The 19,009-nt window shown below is 39.8% G+C and overlaps 1 protein-coding gene across 3 annotated transcripts in view; it reads right to left on the reverse strand.

The window, feature by feature from the left end:
- The window catches only part of ADAMTS19 (ADAM metallopeptidase with thrombospondin type 1 motif 19), a 158,662-nt gene that overhangs the window by 123,447 nt on the left and 16,206 nt on the right, over window positions 1-19,009 (reverse strand). For all 3 annotated transcript variants that reach the window (XM_067315930.1, XM_067315931.1, XM_067315929.1), the window contains exon 3: window positions 372-537. In XM_067315930.1, coding sequence (XP_067172031.1) covers window positions 372-537 — 166 coding nt within the window. The remainder of the gene's footprint in view (window positions 1-371; window positions 538-19,009) is intronic.

The raw sequence follows: 19,009 nt of genomic DNA on the forward strand, positions 1-19,009 counted from the left end.
GAGAATGTTTTCAAACTGAAAATTAAGTACAACAACTGTATGTAGCAAGTAAATTGGCAAACTACCAAGACAATAGAAGGGGACAAGAAAGAGGCTGTAATTGTTAGATTAAAGTAAAAAAAAGGCCCAAAGTTTTCCACTTTCGAGAGTGGTTCATTTAAGAAGTAATGTTTATTCCTCAGTGTTGTTTAACTTCTCAGAAAAGGGAACTGTCCAGTCTCAACATGCCTCCTCTAAGTCCACCAGAAGTTACTACTACAAAAATAATTAGATAGGCTTTTGTTGGGGTTTGTCTGTTTTTAAACTACTGTCTACATCCCTTACAAATATGTCGGCTACATTAAATCTGTTCAGCGAGATTTGTATATTACCTGTAACAATACCACAGTACTGATTTTGAGAAGCTGTCTTTTCAGTAATTTTCTCCTCTACGGACCTTTTTCGTCTGTACACCCTGTGTGCATGACCTGTCACAGCCAAAGTGCGATTGAGTGGCTCAATAAATATGAAGTCCTCATTAATCTGTATAAACCCCATCTGCAAAGGAAAACAAAAGGAACATATAAGATAAGAATTTAAGAAGCTACATAAATGTGCACATAATCCTACAGAAGGAAAAAAACCCTCTATCTAAGAAAACCCTTTGTTTTAGTAACCTTACCGACAAGGTGACTACCCTTATATTTTATAAACCTTTTTACTTGAGTGAACTAGAATAAATTTCATTTATTTCAGCTAAATCTGTGTGGGTGGGTGGCTACATGCCAGTAGCAGATGCACGGTAAAAGACCTGGAATGTTAAAAGCTTGCTTTGGGAGACCCATGGGGTCATTTAAATATGTACAGCATGTACAGAGAAGTCTATACACTAGTTTTACAACTCAGTGTGTTGTCACATTTTTTTTTTGACAGCTATACTTAATGAAATATCAGGAATAATTTAGGGAATAAGAATACATCCTGAACAATATGAAGTTGCAAAAGACTTCAATTGATACTCCTTTTACACATTTTCAATTTTTTTTTTTTTTTTTTTAAATAGACAGCAATCCCTTTCCAGTCACAAGCAGCGAGAACAGAGAAACACTGTATTACAGCTATTTAGTTGGTTGGCTTTTTTTTTTTTCTTTCAACATATTTATGCATACACACACATGTAAAAAGCTGACACACCAGATAAATATCTAATATTACAAGAGTGTGGCCAAGGTTTAAAAAAAAAAAAAAAAAAAGTCTAAAACCTATTTATATAAATACCATACAACTCAAACTCAATTCAAATTGTTAAACTGCCAATACATACAAGTTTCTATCAGAATCGCTAACACTGTGGATGCAAGGTGTTTTCTTCGTATAAAATGTCATCAGCAAGACTGACAGTTAACTTTTTAATTCTCTAAACCTTAAAATCTATTAAACGGTTTTACTAAAAAAGGGTAACAAAATGGCACGTCTGGCTTAGGGAAGCAAAGAGCTATTCTCTATGTTTGCATGCAGTATGAATGGACAGAGATAGAAAAGAACTGTCTCTCTGCTGAAATTACACGGATGCCACTATCACACTGAGGTTCCTACCTGACTTATGGCTAAATCTTCAAAAAAAAATTCTGGTCTGGCTGAGAACATGAAATTAAGTTGTAGACGCAGTGCAAAATACACCTTGTTTCAAATCTATAGAGGCATTACTCAGAGGCGTTATGTTTAAAAAAAAAAAAAGGCAATTTCTCCGCATGATCACATTAAATAAATGTGGATAAATGTATTTAATTTCTCAATCAGCTATACTATATGCAAGACGCTGAACAGACTTAGTAAGGTCATCCTTAACATTGTACATAAACTTAAGAGTATCTGGGTCTGTTTGGCTGCTCTGGGTCCTTTTTGCACTTATTTTTCAGGTCAGTTTATCTTAGGTGTGAATTTTAAATGTTACACGTTTATAAGATAAGCTGCACATATTATAAAGTATTTTCTGTGCAACTACCAGATACCACTTATAGCAATGTTTTTCTAATGTAACAACTAATTATTCTAATATAACTATAATTTAAAATAAAATGTTGTTTTTGAGAGCGACACTTTTAAATAACAGGTAAAGCACAGAAATCAACGTGTTTTTCCCTTGATTTTTATGTCTAATGTTGAATTTCACTTGGGCATGAACTTTTTTTTTTTTTAATCATTATTTAGGCCATGAAAGAAGCTGATAAGCTCTGGGAACAGAACAGGATTAGCAGCACATCAGGTGACTGCAGGTTTCCCCTGTCCACCTACAAAAAATGCCTTAGCCCACCTTGAACAAAGACGCAAGTACAGCACATTTGCCGTATTTGTTCCATCTTCATTCTCTTTGCCAAGAGAAATGAAAACACAGCCTCACAGTGCTATTCCTCAGGTTGCCAAATGTCTGCTGAGAAACTGTGCTGGGACCCCTGACTTGTTTTATATTGGCTTTCAGCCACTTGCATAAACTGCACATTAATCCACTGGTAGAGAACTCTGAAAACCATCCCCAATCTCCTGAGTCAGAGGTTAAAGAGCTGAAAACTGATATAAAGGTTATTGAATAGCATTAACATCAGCTACACATGTTCAGATGGCTAATTTTCAGATAAGTGCGGATAGCCAAATAATCTTTGTGATCATTTTGACTGCTTTTGTAAAAAGCATCACTGTTGTTATAGTAGCAAACCAGACAAAGAATTTATGTCCTCCATCTCTTGGACAATTTCAGGGGTAGAAAAGGGAAGGTGAACCTCCATCCTTGCCAACGATACTCCTGATTTTTCGTAATCATTACGAGGGGCATTAAGAACATCTACCATAAACCTGAACACACAGAAAACAGAGAAGAGCAAAGCCATGCATCAAAGCACCACAGATAGTGGGTGCTAGAGCCAAATACAGGCCAGAGTCAAGCTTCAAGCAACAAATGCACAATAAAAGATTGAAAAGGGTAAAAATTATTGTGCATGTGGAGTAGATCTGGATAACTTGTTGTAAGTAAGTTCTGAAGAAACGATCCAGCTCTCACTGGTTTCAGCTGAAAAGCTCCCACTGCTAGGAGCTGCAATGAAACCGGCCACTAAGAAGGTGTACTTATCTCATGCAGCAATAACGTAACATGCGCTTTTTTCCTGTATGCAGGTATTCCTGCTTTTTCAAGTATCTTATCTGGAGTAAAACAAAATGTAAACATAGCACACACACGTTAGTGAAGATCAAACCCAGGACAACTTCTTTTGGCAAAGACTCCTGCAGACCTCCTGAATAACCATGAACTTAATACTGGCTCCTGCCTCTTAATTACTCGTATGCAACAGACTGAGGGCTTAGGTATAGGCTGGACTTCATCTAATATGCATGTACAGTATTACATGGCACTAAGCATGAACACTCCAAAATGGACACACATGCAGCACATGTGTGGGGGGTTTTGTTTTTTTTTTTTTTAAGTGGACACCCTCATTAATAAAAGCTTTCTACATCACACACTCTCATCATAGCAAACCTTTTCACTTTCTTGAAATAAACCAATGTTAAAAAGTCAAGCAGAAACACAAGCTCTGAATGCCAGTTAACCTTCTGCTTTAACTAAAATAAAAATAGCCAACATCTGAAATGTGTTAATAATTATGAAAGGTAGGCAGATCAGAATTGTTTCAAAATACATCTTTTTTTCTTACACTTAATTAAAAATATCATAGATCAGAGACAAAAAATGAAAAAATTAAATATTCTGGACAAGCACATCTGACAAAGGATGTTAAAATATAACTAGGAAAGAACAGCATCTTCTTATTGGCTGTTTGGAGCATATATAAGGACTTGATATTCTGTCATTTACTCTATGAAAACCTACAGTAATCCTACTGTTTCTAATGTAGTTATATTAGCATAAGAAATTATATAAATATAAAATTGAAGGAAATTGGTGAAGATGGCCTATGCATTTAGATACCAGATACTGCACATAGGCCAATACACAGAAGTGAATTTCTTGACTGGCAAAGATCTCTTTAGACTCCTATATACTCTTCCTTCCATACCAATTCAGAGTGGCAGCTTGTTATCATTCAAAGCTGAAACACTGCAGATTTTGAACGTAACATTGTTTCTTGCACAAATTGACACAAATGAGGCAGCAAGAAAAATGAGTATGCGTTACATGCATAAAAACACTATATATTACTTCCCCAAGAATGTGAATGGATAAGAAAAAAAAGAAAAAATATATATTTTGCCTACTATCGTGATCAGAAAAGGAAATGGGATAACAGAAAGAAGAACGTCCATAAGCATGTACGACATCCAGAGATTAAATAGGTCCCATTTTAATAACCCAGAATAGAGAGGGGGCAGAGATAATGCTGTGTCAAAAAGACGTCAGATATGACAAGATGAAATAGCATCCTTATAATATGCTGCTTTGTTTTCATCACAGAGATATATTAAAATGCAATAATAAATACAGACTTAACACAGATTTCAAAGAAATGTCAGAGCAACGAGGCTTTTTTTTTTACTGTACGGTTTTCTTCACTCCACTTGATAACAAAGCATTTTACCAGCTCTAAAGGAGGAGTATCAGTGGTCTACGATTTAGTATTAGTAGCTAGCATAGAAGTACTTTCTAACCCTGGACTTGATACATCAAGCCAAAGCATTTCAGTCACTAAATAATTTGCCATTAAAGAAAAAAAATCTATGAAACAAGCAAAGCACTTGAACTGCGCCCATCACACTGCTCATACTGACAATGCATTTACAGACAAAGCCATAGAGAATTGCACATTCTTCCGGCTCCTGCAAGTTATTACTATCAGCTGCATACTTGTATGTACACAGATGTATCTAATAATGGTGTCTTCCCCCCAAACAAGTAGCAGATTCACAATTTCCTAATTCTCAACTGAAAATAATTCTTACTGTCTTACACCCTTCTTGCTTTCTGGCTACTCTTTTGTCTCTACAACCATTTTACCGGCACCTCAAGCTAGATTACAGTGATAAATGGACATAAAGTTGCCATTTTACCACAAAACTCTCCCCACGATCTCATTTCCATGTTCTTGTGAAGAGGATATAAGCAGTGTGCAAAGTTTCTCCTGTCATTTTCCAGCACGCAGACAGGCTGTACAAAACTGGACTTCACAACCTCACCATACTGCCTAAGATAAGTGGCAATGCCGTCACAGGAAAAATTCATTCATATTAGATGTACAAAATGTACGTGAAGTTTAACAAGCACATTACAACTATCAGCACCAAAACACTATCAGTAGAATTAGGATGAAAGGACTTCTTCAATGCACAGTGTAAAAAATTATTCTTATTTCTAACTTACTGGTTTTAAAGCATAGTTTGGTAATCTACGGCTTTTTTAGTCTTTGTAAAATGTCCCTATATTTAAGATTTATTCTCTTAGTAAAGCATGTAACAAAGCAAACTCAAACAACTCTTCAACTTGTGTAAATAACACAGGAAGAGGTGACCACGTTCTTGTTATTCAAACACACTATAACTTTCTTCCTTTAAATGCCTTCATTGCTGAAGAAACAATTCATAAGTGCCAGTAACTTCTGTCTTCAATTAAGCGCATTTCCTGACTTAACACAGTATACACATTGTAGTTTTTTCCTAGAAGTTTGCTCTATTTACCTGCTCACTTTATTTTGCTGTACAGAATCAGAAGTGGCGGGGGCGGGGGTGGGGGCAGGGCAGTATTATCTCTTCGAACTGGCTTTCGGTTGCTGGCATAAAACTCAATCCAATCCTTCCTGGGCTTTTTTTACTGCTAGGATTTTGCCCTAAGGAAGCATACATGCAAGCGTAATTCCATACCTTATTGCCCTGACATAGGAATAGCATTTAGACTGTTATGCGGAGATCACTGAGTTAAAAGCATGCTTTCAGGTACTGGCCCCAAAATTTAGGAGCAGTAAAAAAACAGTTTTTCCATGGCTTTTTAAACTCTCATAAACCAGACTGGAAGTAGAGGAGTTTAACTTACACATCACCCTGAATCTTTAAGAAAATCATTCTTTATAGGAATACCCTCCCAAAACGTTTAACACGATGGTTAGTTTTATCAAAACAAGCTGATGTTGCACGTGCAAAGGAATTTCTTCATTTCCATTAGGTATGAATGAAGTAGCAGAATAGCAAAGCATACAAAATGCAGAAGGGTTTGCATATTCTGACACACATTTCAACGGGCATGATTATTCACGTAGTCTTACTCAGCGGAGAAAGGATCACTCAGGCTGAAAGTGGAGAGCAAAGTGTGAATTGCTCACAGAGAGGACACAAATCCAAAGGAATCCAATTTGTTGAAAAGAAAATGAAGTAAAGGAGCCCAATGGATAAAGAGACTATAGAAGCCAGGTCTGCCCAGAGGGAGTCTGTGGTTGTTCCCCCTCAAACTTCCATTTCCCCATTAATTCACTGCCAGCCAAACCCTAAGATGTTTGGCATTTCCTCCAGATTCCAAATTTCATGTTTCCCAGCCAGAAATAAAAGATTTCCTTTTTTAGGCCTAAGTCTCCCTCTAAAAATACATTATTAGAAATTATTCTGTATTTGGTACAAGTGCTGTTTAAATTGCCAATATTCTAGTTCTAAACAAATCACCATCTTCTTAAGAAGTAAGCCTCCAGCTCCCCAGTAAAATGGACTACCTCCACAGTAATAGTTTTAATAATGCTGTGTAAGTGCAATAAATTATTTTTAACACAGGTTTATCTGAGATCCATTGCAAGATATTCATATTTCAGGCATTAGCCTTACTGAACGTATATATTTAAAACAGATTTTTAGCAATCGTGCCTTTATTATCTGGAGACATTTGAAACATCTTCATCTCTCAAGATATTTTTACAGGGAAATCCTTCAACAAAAATATGAAACTTGCATCATTTTTCAGAATTTCCCCCTTTCTCAAATTCTGACAAGCTGTCAAGAAAATCTTTCATCTAGCAAAGCAGTCTTCACCCTATTCTGCCAGGCTGGCCAATCATCTGCACCACTAATAAAATTGCCCACTGACAATATTAAAAACATAACAACATCTGTATTAAATAGGAATGAACAGCTGGACTGGGGCAGAACACCCAAAGGTCCATCCTGTGTGGTATTGTCTCCTTAACAACACATAAGAGCAGATGCTCAGCAAGAATATAAGAACAGAGCAAGCATGTAGTTGATACTCTCCCAGCCTCCAGCAAACTGCAGCTCAGCAATCAGTACCAGTAGCTTTATAGTAAGCATAGGCTTAGCTGGAGTAGAAATAAACAGAACAATTTCTTATCCTTGTATTTGTCCATTTTCAAGATTACAAGTAAAAAAGCACTATTAAAGTTTTATTGGCCAAGCAGGCAGGATTCAAGTATGGATTCAAAGTATGAAAAGGGCTGATTAGATACAAAAATAAAATTAATTCATTTTTTCTTTTTTCTTTTTTAAACCCAGGGTTACTGAGATCTCAAGAATAAATCAACACCATCAATAAAAATTATGATAAGAAAAAAAGTGCAAAAGGATCTATTAAGAGCCTAAGTATAAGATGGTGGACAAGGAGTTATTTAACTTTAAGTGACAGTAATTACAGACGGTCCTCTTTCTTTTGACATTTATTTATAAAAGGATCTTTTCTTTCCACTTTGTAATGAATAACATATCCATGCAAATGAATATGTTCATATTCTTATGATCACTTCGTTATAAATGCTCAAAGGCCACACCGGCCAACTCCAGCACTGTTCTTCAGCGATAGGTCAAACTGGAACTCCAAAAAGCCAATAAATCCGTAGCTTTGGGAATGATTCAGGGTTGTCAAATATTTACTAGTGATCTCACCAGTGATCAATGTTGCCAGCCTCCTAAGCATCTCTTGAGCGCTGTGACAAATCTAACACACCTTGGAAACAAGGTAATTGAAGCAACATACTATATGGTCACATATAACATACTAATGGTCACATATAGTGACCAGATGTTCACTATATATGGGGATACGAAATGCCTATGGACTTTTACTCAATTTTTCAGGCATTCGACAGGAGCTCAAAAATGGCTGCTTCGACGCAATTGTTTCCCCAGTTAAACTGAAGAATCATTTGCATCTTGCTGTCTGAAATCCCTTTGCGCATCTCAGTTCTTCCCTCCCACCCCCCCAAATGCCTTCCCTCATCAACCTACCCCACGCCCCCACCCTCTCAAAATACCACCTCCATCCCTACATCTCCTACACTCCCCCAATGGCTATACTTTGCTTCCCTACCTCCACAGCTGAAGCGTGCCTCTTCCCTTACGGGTGACTGGACTGTCCCCATTTCTTGCAGGTGATGCGAAGCACAAGAAACTGCTTCTCTAGGCAAGGTTCTGCCATACAGCTCATCAGTGGTGTCCTGCCTCTGCACAAGGCAGAATTTCCTAACGCTCCAACCACCACTGTATGACAACAGATACTCAAGGTACATTCTAGCCCATTGAAATTACCTCTAATTTTATCAGGAATTCATTGAGGTGGTGTTACTAATGAAAACATACAATTCAGAAGACACTTGCATTAACTTCTTGCATCTTAAAAATATTTACTAATGGTAACATTTCATATTTATGAAACCCAACTGGAAACACAAGAATTATTGCTTGATTTGCATCAAATCAGAACAGCTGTACGCTCTGAAGAACACAGGGAACATTCAATAATATCGTTCTAAGACATATCAGATTATATATGGTGAATTGCAACAAGATACAGGCAGAAAGAATTTCCCAACTCCCTTTCTTCTTCCATGAAAATGCTTTGGGAATCTAATAATCCTACTTCAACTTTTGCCTATTCTTTCTGAATTATGCTTATAAATTAAAGTTTCAACTCAAATCAGCTGCATTAGAAACCCACGTATATTTTATTATACATGCAGTTAAGCTATAACTTAAAACAGGAAAAAATTCCAGGATAGCAAATACTGCAGTACTGCCAAAATAAAATTCCAACGGCAACATTAACTTTTGCTCACACTGACTTTTTATGATTTTTAACTCTGCAACATGAATGCTACATTAACTTTTTTCCCCCCGTACTTAAGGTAAAATAGCTTTTCAAGTAAAAAGAAAATGCATCAAGTCATTTGTGGATGATGAGAAAGCTCCTCCTGCCAGATCTAGAAAGGAAGACTTTTTATCTGGCTGTACAGTGTGATACTTTTCAATCACCTATTAAATCCCCTCACTGAGGGGACGCAAAGAAATGGCAGACTTGGCAAGTGTCCTCAGCAGGAGCATACTGCCTCATACGCATGCACCAAACTCACTGTCTTCAAGTTTCCTATGGTATTTTCAGGTTCTACATTTTAGGCTGCAACTCGTAAAGAGCTGAATAACTATCTTGTTGAAAGACTTTGGTTCTTCCAATGGTATTTTGCCAAAATACAGCTGCAATAAGAAAAGACCCTTGAGTTTGAACTTGGAAGCCAGTAACAGGCTACTCTCTGTGAGAATCCCACAGCTTTGCAATAACCTGCTCACGCAGCTGGTCCAAAAGAGTGATAAGCTGCAGAATGAGAAGTTTACATTTCTCGCCCCCCGAAATTTTAAAATCTGAGGTTAGCAGACAGACCTTTAAAGACAGAAGGCAAATCTTTAAACTGCAGAGTGCACTTTTAATCAGTTCAGATATGAGACACACACAAAATTCTACATGGACTTACTTACCTACTGGCCATTTACAGAGTATAAATATCCTAAGTTGTTTGGATAGCTTTTTCTATTTGTGACATACTTTAAATTCGCATAAAAGGCATTTGCAGCAATGTTTCTGTTCTGTTTAACGTATTCTTTGTAATGGACTTAGCACTTTTATCTAGCTTCCAATAAAATCTTCAATGTAATCAGCATCACTAGGCTACAAAGTTTACAGCTCATAGAGTGCTCAGACCTACAAGACAAAGGCTCAAAAGCAAGTATTTTTGTAGGGCACTTTGGGAAATGCCCATGTCACACGTGGGAAAATTAATCCTGAAGCTGTAAGAAATCTGCACAGCTTCAGTACGATGCCTGCAAAAGTACAGGGTGCATTCTGCACAACTATCATAACGTGGTTTGTGTATGCCTGTTAAAGAAACACTAAAAACAGATACTATAAAAGTACCATAAGTGTTGACAGTTCAAACTGTGATTTTCCCAGCAGCATTTCATAAAAGCTCAACATTTACGCTATTAAAAGTAACATTGCTAAATTTTCCACCGAACTACTAAGCTTTAGAATGTTTTAATTTCAACTTTTTCAACATCTTTACTTGTCACACGTGGGCAATGCAGGGATGAAAGGACACGCAGAACAAAACTGGGAAGCAACACCAAAGAGATGCATGTAAGAAACAGAGGAGGAAACCCAGAGTTGCAGGAGGGGATGAGGAGGAAGGGAGGAGGCCACAAGGGAATTTGACATGACAGAGGAAAACACGATGGAAGGGGAAGAAACAAATACCACCCCTGCACAATGAGCAGCGTCTGCAGACCCAGTATTTAGCTGCTACGTCAGAGTTGCTCTGGACAGGCTTGAGACCCCTGTACTGCAGCACCTAGCTGTGCATGGCTGCACGTCAGCATGGCAGAGACATGCAGAAGGAGGCACTGGAAAGGGCACGCGGGGAGCGCAGGGCAGACTTTGACCCAACACTGGGCAGTTCCCTCCGCCAGATCAAGCGCGCAGCGTCCCAGCAGTGAACGAGGTGCCAGGGGCAGCAGCAGGGGCTCAGGGCCAGCACGGTGGGGAGGCCACCACCTGGCCGAACCTGGCCCCAGGGGCCACTCTGACACAGCCCCTTGCCCCAAGCACCCAAGCAGATAGAATTATACATTACTCATTGCATCACAGGTTTGCTAACTAGTTTCACTTGTATATTTAAAACAGATTCAGTTAAACTCAACTTGCTAAATCAAATCCAATTTTCTCTGTATAAATCAGAGATTCAGTTGAATTCTACCCTCACTGTAGTCTTCATTCCCTACTGCCTGCATTTCATTATTCTCATTATACTATTTTAATTCTTACTGTATGAGCTCTATAGTATTGAAAAACTAATAATAAAGATGAGAAACAGTCTACTACAGAGAATACAAACTGCCTTCATATTTTAAATGTGTTAAATCCACAGATCAAGTCCAGACCCCCATATATTCAAGACTCTGTAAAACCCAGGCATATACTGCTATTACTTTGCAATACAGATACTTTATAAGCCTGGATTTCTTTTTAACATTTTTTCCTTACTTTCACTGTTAATTAAAGCAGTTTTAATGCAGCTGCTGCTTTACTTTTACTATTCCTATTGGAAATTTGTTTCAGATTTTTTCTGCTCCAGTAGTCGGAAACCCTTCCAATTTTCAACCTGAATGTATTTATGGACATTATTTTATACCAATCTGACCCTGGATCTACATGGTTTTCCTCTTTGACCAGCTTTTCAGGTGCCTTAATAGTCACTCTCTCCAATGTTTTTATAAAAAGCAAACCATATTGTATCTCGGTTCTGTTATATGAAGCTAAACAAGGCAACCTTTGATGGTTTCTCGATAAAACAGGCTTTAATAATTATCTTTGTAGTCACAACTGAATTCCTCTTGAATATCAGCAAACAGAACAACAAGCCATTATTTCAGCTGTCATTTCACCAGAGCTTTGTGAAATGAGAATAAAGTTTCTCTATCTCCCCTGAAAGTACTTTACCAGAGCTCTTTCACACCCACATCCCACCTGGTGGCTTGTAATCAACCTGTGATCAACAAACACAAAACCTTTTTCCTCCTCTGTCACTGTGAGCTCTGTCATCAGTCTATATGGCAAATTCTTTCTACGGACAAGCTCCTTGCACCTGTACTAATAAATTTAATCTTTTTCCACCCTTCCAGTTCTCAGGAATATCCATGATGGCAAACCAATGTTTTGTATACTCAGCAAATTGCGCTAACAAACTTTGTAACTATATTGTGAGTTAACAAGTTAACATCACAAACGAAAATATAAAGAATGGTTACTTATGGTTTCACTTGTCTGAATCTTCCCTTTCTTCCACCTTTGCATCATTTTACATATTTTGCTGAAATTCAGATAGACTAGAACTATCCTGTTTCACTGATCTAAAAAAAATAAAATAAAATTATCTAACAAAGATAGGTTAGCTTGGTGCAATCTACATTGAGTAAACTCAAATTAGAGTCTATTTAATTTTCTTTTTACTTCTGTGTCATTTCTTCCTTTAAAAATCTGTGCTAAGGTCTTCCAAACATGAAGAAAGCACCTACTACAATATCTTCTTGAGTCTGCTGAAGAATGAAATGCTAATACTGACTGTGAAATCAAAAAAAGTGAGAGTTAATGTTAAAACTCTAATATATCGTTTTAAAATGCCAGCACCAAAAAGGTACCTGAATTTTACTCTTTGGAGGACAGAGGATGGAGGGAGGGGGAAATGAAGCTTCCTGTAGGGCAAGGATAGGAATTATGAGATGATGGAGGAAAACATATGAAAGCAAAACAAGTAATCAAGTCATACAAGCACAAAAATAAACATGATGAAGGAACAGGCAAACTAATGTTTTATCCAAAGGGTGGGCACACTTCCCTAAAAGTAATTTTGAGTATTCAGCAAAAAATGTATGGAATAAATAACACTGGTATTTCCAGTACATCTGAATGCCACTGAAAGGTGGAATATATAAGTATTATTCAGCCTAAAGAAATTCTGCCTTTTACAGTATACCATGCTTTCTTTGTATCAGTTTTAAATTACCTGCAAATTACAGGGAGTATGTACTCTTCCATTTATTTATGTCCCCAGACAATAATTAAATTGGGAATTGAATTTCTCCACTTAATGGAAGAGATAATACATGGCCACTTTTTTACATAATGGAAAATACTTTTAATACTGTTCTAAAGGACTGGCCTGGCATCCCTCTTACTGTCTGCCCTAATACTCACTCTGTGCAGGAAGACTGATGAACCCAGGAATGGAGCGAGTGTATTGTGCATACGCATGACTGCTGGAGAGAAGGGGTATCAGCATCCCGTATCGTGCTGAGCAGCGATGGAGTCCCTGGTCTGAGTTCTTCCATATATTCCTCAAACATTGAGGCTACTTCAAGCAGGCAGCAGGATTTCCTTACTAGAGCTTCCAGGAAATAAAATCTGCAGGCAGTCAGCCTTAACACCTCCAGTAGTTATGATGCTCGAGAAGTCAAAAAGCAATTCCCTAACCCAACTTTCAGGAACAGTCCCAAAAGAAGTATGAATGCAGTAAGTCACGCTAGAAGCCATCTACACCATCTGTTCATCTGTGTTGTGCTCCCGAGCCTCCCAGCTCTAAAATTATTTCCACCATTATTATTAATAAAGCACAGTCTGCTCCCCAGCTGTTGCTTCTGGTTTCTTCTCCTGTTCACATGAAGCATCCAAGCTAGGTTCTTCATGACTAGGACTGGCCAGGAGTATTCCAGTAAAAGAGTTTTTTTCCTTGGAAAACACTGAACCATCAAAACCAGTATGTTCCATTTCATCTAAAACACTGTGTTCTGTCTATATTCATACAAACAAGTCATACTGACATACAGGCCAAATTTTGTTGGCATTCTGTCTCTCGCCCTGCCAGCTTCCTTTCCTGAGAGTGTGACATTCTGAAGAACGATCACCCCAAGTTAAACCAAAGGTACACCTTGCTTTGAAAGGCAGCCAACTTCACATGGTATATATAGTCTATAAGAAGTGGGAAAGCACAGAACCACAGGCAAACACATAACAATAAGATCATTAGAGATAACATGATCCATACCATTTGTTGCTAACATTTTTTTTTTCTTCCAATACAAAGGTACCTTTTTTCCCCTCAATTTTCTAGGTCGAAGTAGTTTTGTCCATTAGTCTTTGATACTACTTCCTTTTCCTGTACTGTAAGGCATACAAAGTCTTCTTACTGGCTAGATATGGTGATGAAAATTAAGTTTCTCCTAAGAAATGTGCCAGCAGGTTCATTACAACATCATACCTATGCTTTAATAGATTCTTCTTTTAAAAAAGAAAATCCTTTAAGAGTACGTTTACTGAAACGTAATTGCCATTACAGAGACATGGTGGGATAGCTCGCATGACTGGAGTACTGTCAAGGATGGCTACGTGCTTTTTAGGAAAGACAGACCAGGTAAGCGAGGTGGTGGAGTTGCTCTTTATGTGAGAGAGCAACTGGAATGTATTGAGCTGTGCCTAGGGGTGGATGAAGAGCGAGTCGAGAGCTTATGGGTAAGGATCAAAGGGCAGGCTAGCATGGGTGACACTGTTGTGGGTGTTTACTACAGGCCATCTGATCAGGAAGAGGAAGTCGATGAGGCCTTCTACAGACAGCTGGAAGTAGCCTCACAATCCCAGGCCCTGCTTCTCATGGGGGACTTCAACCACCCCGATATCTGCTGGAAAGACAACACAGCTAGGCACAAACAGTCCTGGAGGTTCCTGCAGAGCATTGGTGACAACTTCTTGACACAGGTGGTGGAGGAGCCAACAAGGAGAGGTGTGCTGCTGGACCTCGTACTAACAAACAAAGAGGGACTGGTGGAAGATGTGAAGGTCGGGGGCTGCCTTGGCTGCAGTGACCATGAGATGGTGGAGTTCAGTATCCTGCGAGGAGGCAGCAGGGCACCAAGTAGGATCGCAACCCTGGACTTCAGGAGAGCAAAGTTTGGCCTCTTCAGGGACCTACTTGGAGGAATCCCATGGGTTAGGGCCCTAAAAGGAAGGGGCGTTCAAGAGAGCTGGTTAATATTCAAACATCACTTCCTCCAGGCTCAAGAGCGGTGCATCCCTATGAGTAGGAAGTCAAGCAAAGGAAGCAGGAGACCTGCATGGATGAGCAAGGAGCTCCTGGCAAAACTCAACCAGAAGAAGGAAGCATACAGAAAGTGGAAAGGGGGACAGGCCACTTGGGAGGAATATAGGAACGTTACGTTGCCAGAGTATGCAGGGATGTGACAAGGAAGGCTAAGGCCTGTTTGGAATTAAATCTGGCAAGAGATGTCAAGGACAACAAGAAGGGCTTCTTCAAATACATCAGTAGCAAGAGGAAGACTAGGGAAAATGTGGGCCCTTTGCTGAATGAGGTGGGTGCTCTGGTGACGAAGGATGCAGGGAAGGCAGAGTTACTGAATGCCTTCTTTGCTTCAGTCTTTACTGCTCAGGCCAGCCCTCAGGAACCCCAGATCCTGGAGGCAAGAGAGAAAGTCTGGAGAGAGGAAGACTTTCCCTTGGTGGAGGAGGAGTGGGTTAGAGATCATTTAAGCAAACTTGACACCCACAAATCCATGGGCCCTGATGGGATGCACCCACGAGTGCTGAGGGAGCTGGCGGATGTCATTGCTAAGCCACTCTCCATCATCTTTGAAAGGTCATGGAGAACAGGAGAGGTGCCCGAGGACTGGAAGAAAGCCAGTGTCACCCCAGTCTTCAAAAAGGGCAAGAAGGAGGACCCAGGGAACTACAGGCCAGTCAGCCTCACCTCCATCCCTGGAAAGGTGATGGAGCAGCTCATCCTGGAGGCCATCTCCAAGCATGTGGAGGACAAGAAGGTGATCAGGAGTAGTCAGCATGGCTTCACCAAGGGGAAATCATGCCTAACCAATCTGATAGCCTTCTATGATGGAATGACTGGCTGGGTAGATGAGGGGAGAGCAGTGGATGTTGTCTACCTAGACTTCAGCAAGGCTTTTGGCACTGTCTCCCATAACATCCTCATAGGTAAGCTCAGGAAGTGTGGGTTAGATGAGTGGACAGTGAGGTGGATTGAGAACTGGCTGAACGGCAGAGCTCAGAGAGTTGTGATCAGTGGCACAGAGTCTAGTTGGAGGCCTGTAGCTAGCGGTGTCCCCCAGGGGTCCGTACTGGGTCCAGTCTTGTTCAACTTCTTCATCAATGACCTGGATGAAGGGACAGAGTGCACCCTCAGCAAGTTTGCTGACGATACAAAACTGGGAGGAGTGGCTGATACGCCAGAGGGCTGTGCTGCCATTCAGAGAGACCTGGACAGGCTGGAGAGGTGGGCAGAGAGGAACCTCATGAAGTTCAACAAAGGCAAGTGCAGGGTCCTGCACCTGGGGAGGAATAACCCCACGCACCAGTACAGGCTGGGGGTTGACCTGCTGGAAAGCAGCTCTGCTGAGAAGGACCTGGGAGTGCTGGTGGACACCAAGTTAACCATGGGCCAGCAATGTGCCCTTGTGGCCAAGAAGGCCAATGGTATCCTGGGGTGCATCAGGAAGAGTGCTGCCAGCAGGTCGAGGGAGGTGATTCTCCCCCTCTACTCAGCCCTGGTGAGGCCACATCTGGAGTACTGTGTCCAGTTCTGGGCTCCCCAGCACAAGAGGGATGTGGCACTACTGGAGCAAGTCCAGCAAAGGGCTACAAAGAGGATTAGGGGACCGGAGCATCTCTCTTATGAGGAAAGGCTGAGAGAGCTGGGCCTGTTTAGCCTGGAGAAGAGAAGGCTGGGAGGAGATCTTATCAATGTGTACAAGTATCTGAAGGGAGGGTGTCGAGAGGATGGGACCAGACTCTTTTCAGTGGTGCCCAGCGACAGGACGCAAGGCAACGGGCACAAACTGAAACACAGACACTTCCATCTGAACAGGAGGAAAAACTTCTTCACTGTGAGGGTGACAGAGCACTGGCACAGGTTGCCCAGAGAGGTTGTGGAGTCTCCTTCTCTGGAGATATTCAAAACACGCCTGGATGCAATCCTGTGCAATGTGCTCTAGGTGACCCTGCTTGAGCAGGGGGGTTGGACTAGGTGATCTCCAGAGGTCCCTTCCAACCTCAGTGATTCTGTGATTCTGTGAAATTAAATATGTTATTCTTTTCACCAATTTATTGCTTCAACAGCCCACTGTAAATGGACTTCACTGTACACTCTTATTTTTGGCAGCTATTACCCAGAAGTGTAGTTTAATTGCAGTTTGCTTTAATCAAATCAGTTGTGTCAAAACACTGGAAGAGGCGCAATGCATTAAAATCCAGAACTCATCCCAAACCCTTTTAAGTCTTGCACTGAGAAGACACAGCACAATTTAAACATACATAAAAATTTCAAAACCACTAATGCACTATAACTCAAATTTCAAAATATTAAATGTTAAAAGGAGGTAACAAAGACAGTGGCATTGAGCAAAACCTTATAGTTCTTAAGACGACTCTCCCTGGAACAACTATAGAAAATTTTATAAACAACTGCTACCCTACACAGACTGTCCCAAGTAAAAGATGTGTGTACACTGTTCATTCTCTTCATAGAGACAAGCCTAAAATCTGCTCCAGTCTGAGGTAACTGAACTATCTTTAATAACAACTCATTGAAAACTACTGACATAAGGTGATTCTACGTGCCATTTTCAAAGGCTTCAAACAGAAATAGAATAAATATGAGTTTTAAGCTCCTCAGGCTAAATGTGCCACAATGTGCTAAATAGTCTGTTTTTCTAAAAACTAGACAACAACCAAACCAACTGTGTCTAACTGCAGATAACATACTCCTGATGCATCACATGAAGAGAACTTCTGTTACCTAAGGATTTGCACTGCAGATACTTGTGACCCTCAGATTATCAAACAAAAATTGTGTTGAAGAGAAATGTCCAGCCAGAACGTCACCTAGTAGCTAAATAAAAGCATGAGGAATAGGAATAGCCAGCAGCAGCCCTGATGGCTTTACTCAAGCCACAGAAGCTTAAAGTGATGGAAGAACGGGTCTCAGCAGATACTGACCATTCACATGACTCCACGGTAGTGCCATCCAATCTGACTCTAAAATGTAACTACCAACCCTCTCCCCCCCAAAAAAACAACAAAAAAAAGTCCTCATGGCTTTTACAAAGGAAGCTAATCAGTATACAGTCATTGACAGAAACCACACGAAATTCAGCAATGCTGTGTCCTGCCCTTGGCACAGACTCGCCCCCCTGCACTGGTGCAGGCCGGGGGCTGGCTGGCTGGGGAGCTGCTACCTGGCAGTCCTGGGGGGGCCAGAGACACTGAGCCGGGCATACAACAGGCAGTACACAAGAAACAAAAGCTTACTGAAAAATCTATGAAATCCTCCTGAATTGTAAAATATATTCAGGAAGAAAGAAAATTTACTCAAATACATTTGTCCAAGGTATTTGAAAAAAAAAACCAACTGTGCTGCAATCTTGCATAAATAACAGAACACTGCTTTATACATAATTTCTAAAAGATATAACAGCTCTGTCAGTACCTCCTCAGTTTAGGCTGAGTGATTCTTACAACTCTGTTCTGGTGGAATTTGTTTTCTGTGGTAATAGTAGCTGATTCACGCCACTGCCTGCATCAGCCTTACCTCCTCTCACAGAGGTGACATGTTCTTGGCAATGATGTTGTACTAAGTTGATACTATCCTGAGCTCTACATTTGAGTCCAATTCTATTATTTACTTTTTGTCTGCCATTATTTTCAGTTCTGAATCCTAATCTTGTTCTATCACTGACTTGCAATATAAATTTGGCCAAGAGATTTATGCTCACATATTCTTAGCTAGCATCCAAGTTTTAGGAGTGTGTATGTACCTCAAGTTAAATACTAATGATCTGAGACATTCAAACTAGAGCTTCTATTTTAAAATTTTGACCTAAATCTCAATTTAAAACCTAGGTTTCAATTGCAACATCTACAAAGCAACAATTGCAGTTAGAGGTACTATACACCTGCAAAATGTTTGACAGAAACATATGTACTCTAAATACTCCGTATTTTTTTTTGTTACACTACAAAGCTATAATTACTGTGTAAGTAAACATATTTTTATTAAATTGCAGCTACCCAGATTCAGAATGCACTGAATGTGTTTCCCCTCAGCTACATACCTATTAATCTGTCAAGTGTTTAGGTCTAGCCCCTTTATAGAAAAAGAACAAAGGAGAAAACAAAAATAAAGAGCGAGAGAAAGAA

This window comes from Apteryx mantelli, chromosome Z (assembly GCF_036417845.1).
Source record: "Apteryx mantelli isolate bAptMan1 chromosome Z, bAptMan1.hap1, whole genome shotgun sequence".
NCBI classification, from domain to species: Eukaryota; Metazoa; Chordata; class Aves; order Apterygiformes; family Apterygidae; genus Apteryx; species Apteryx mantelli.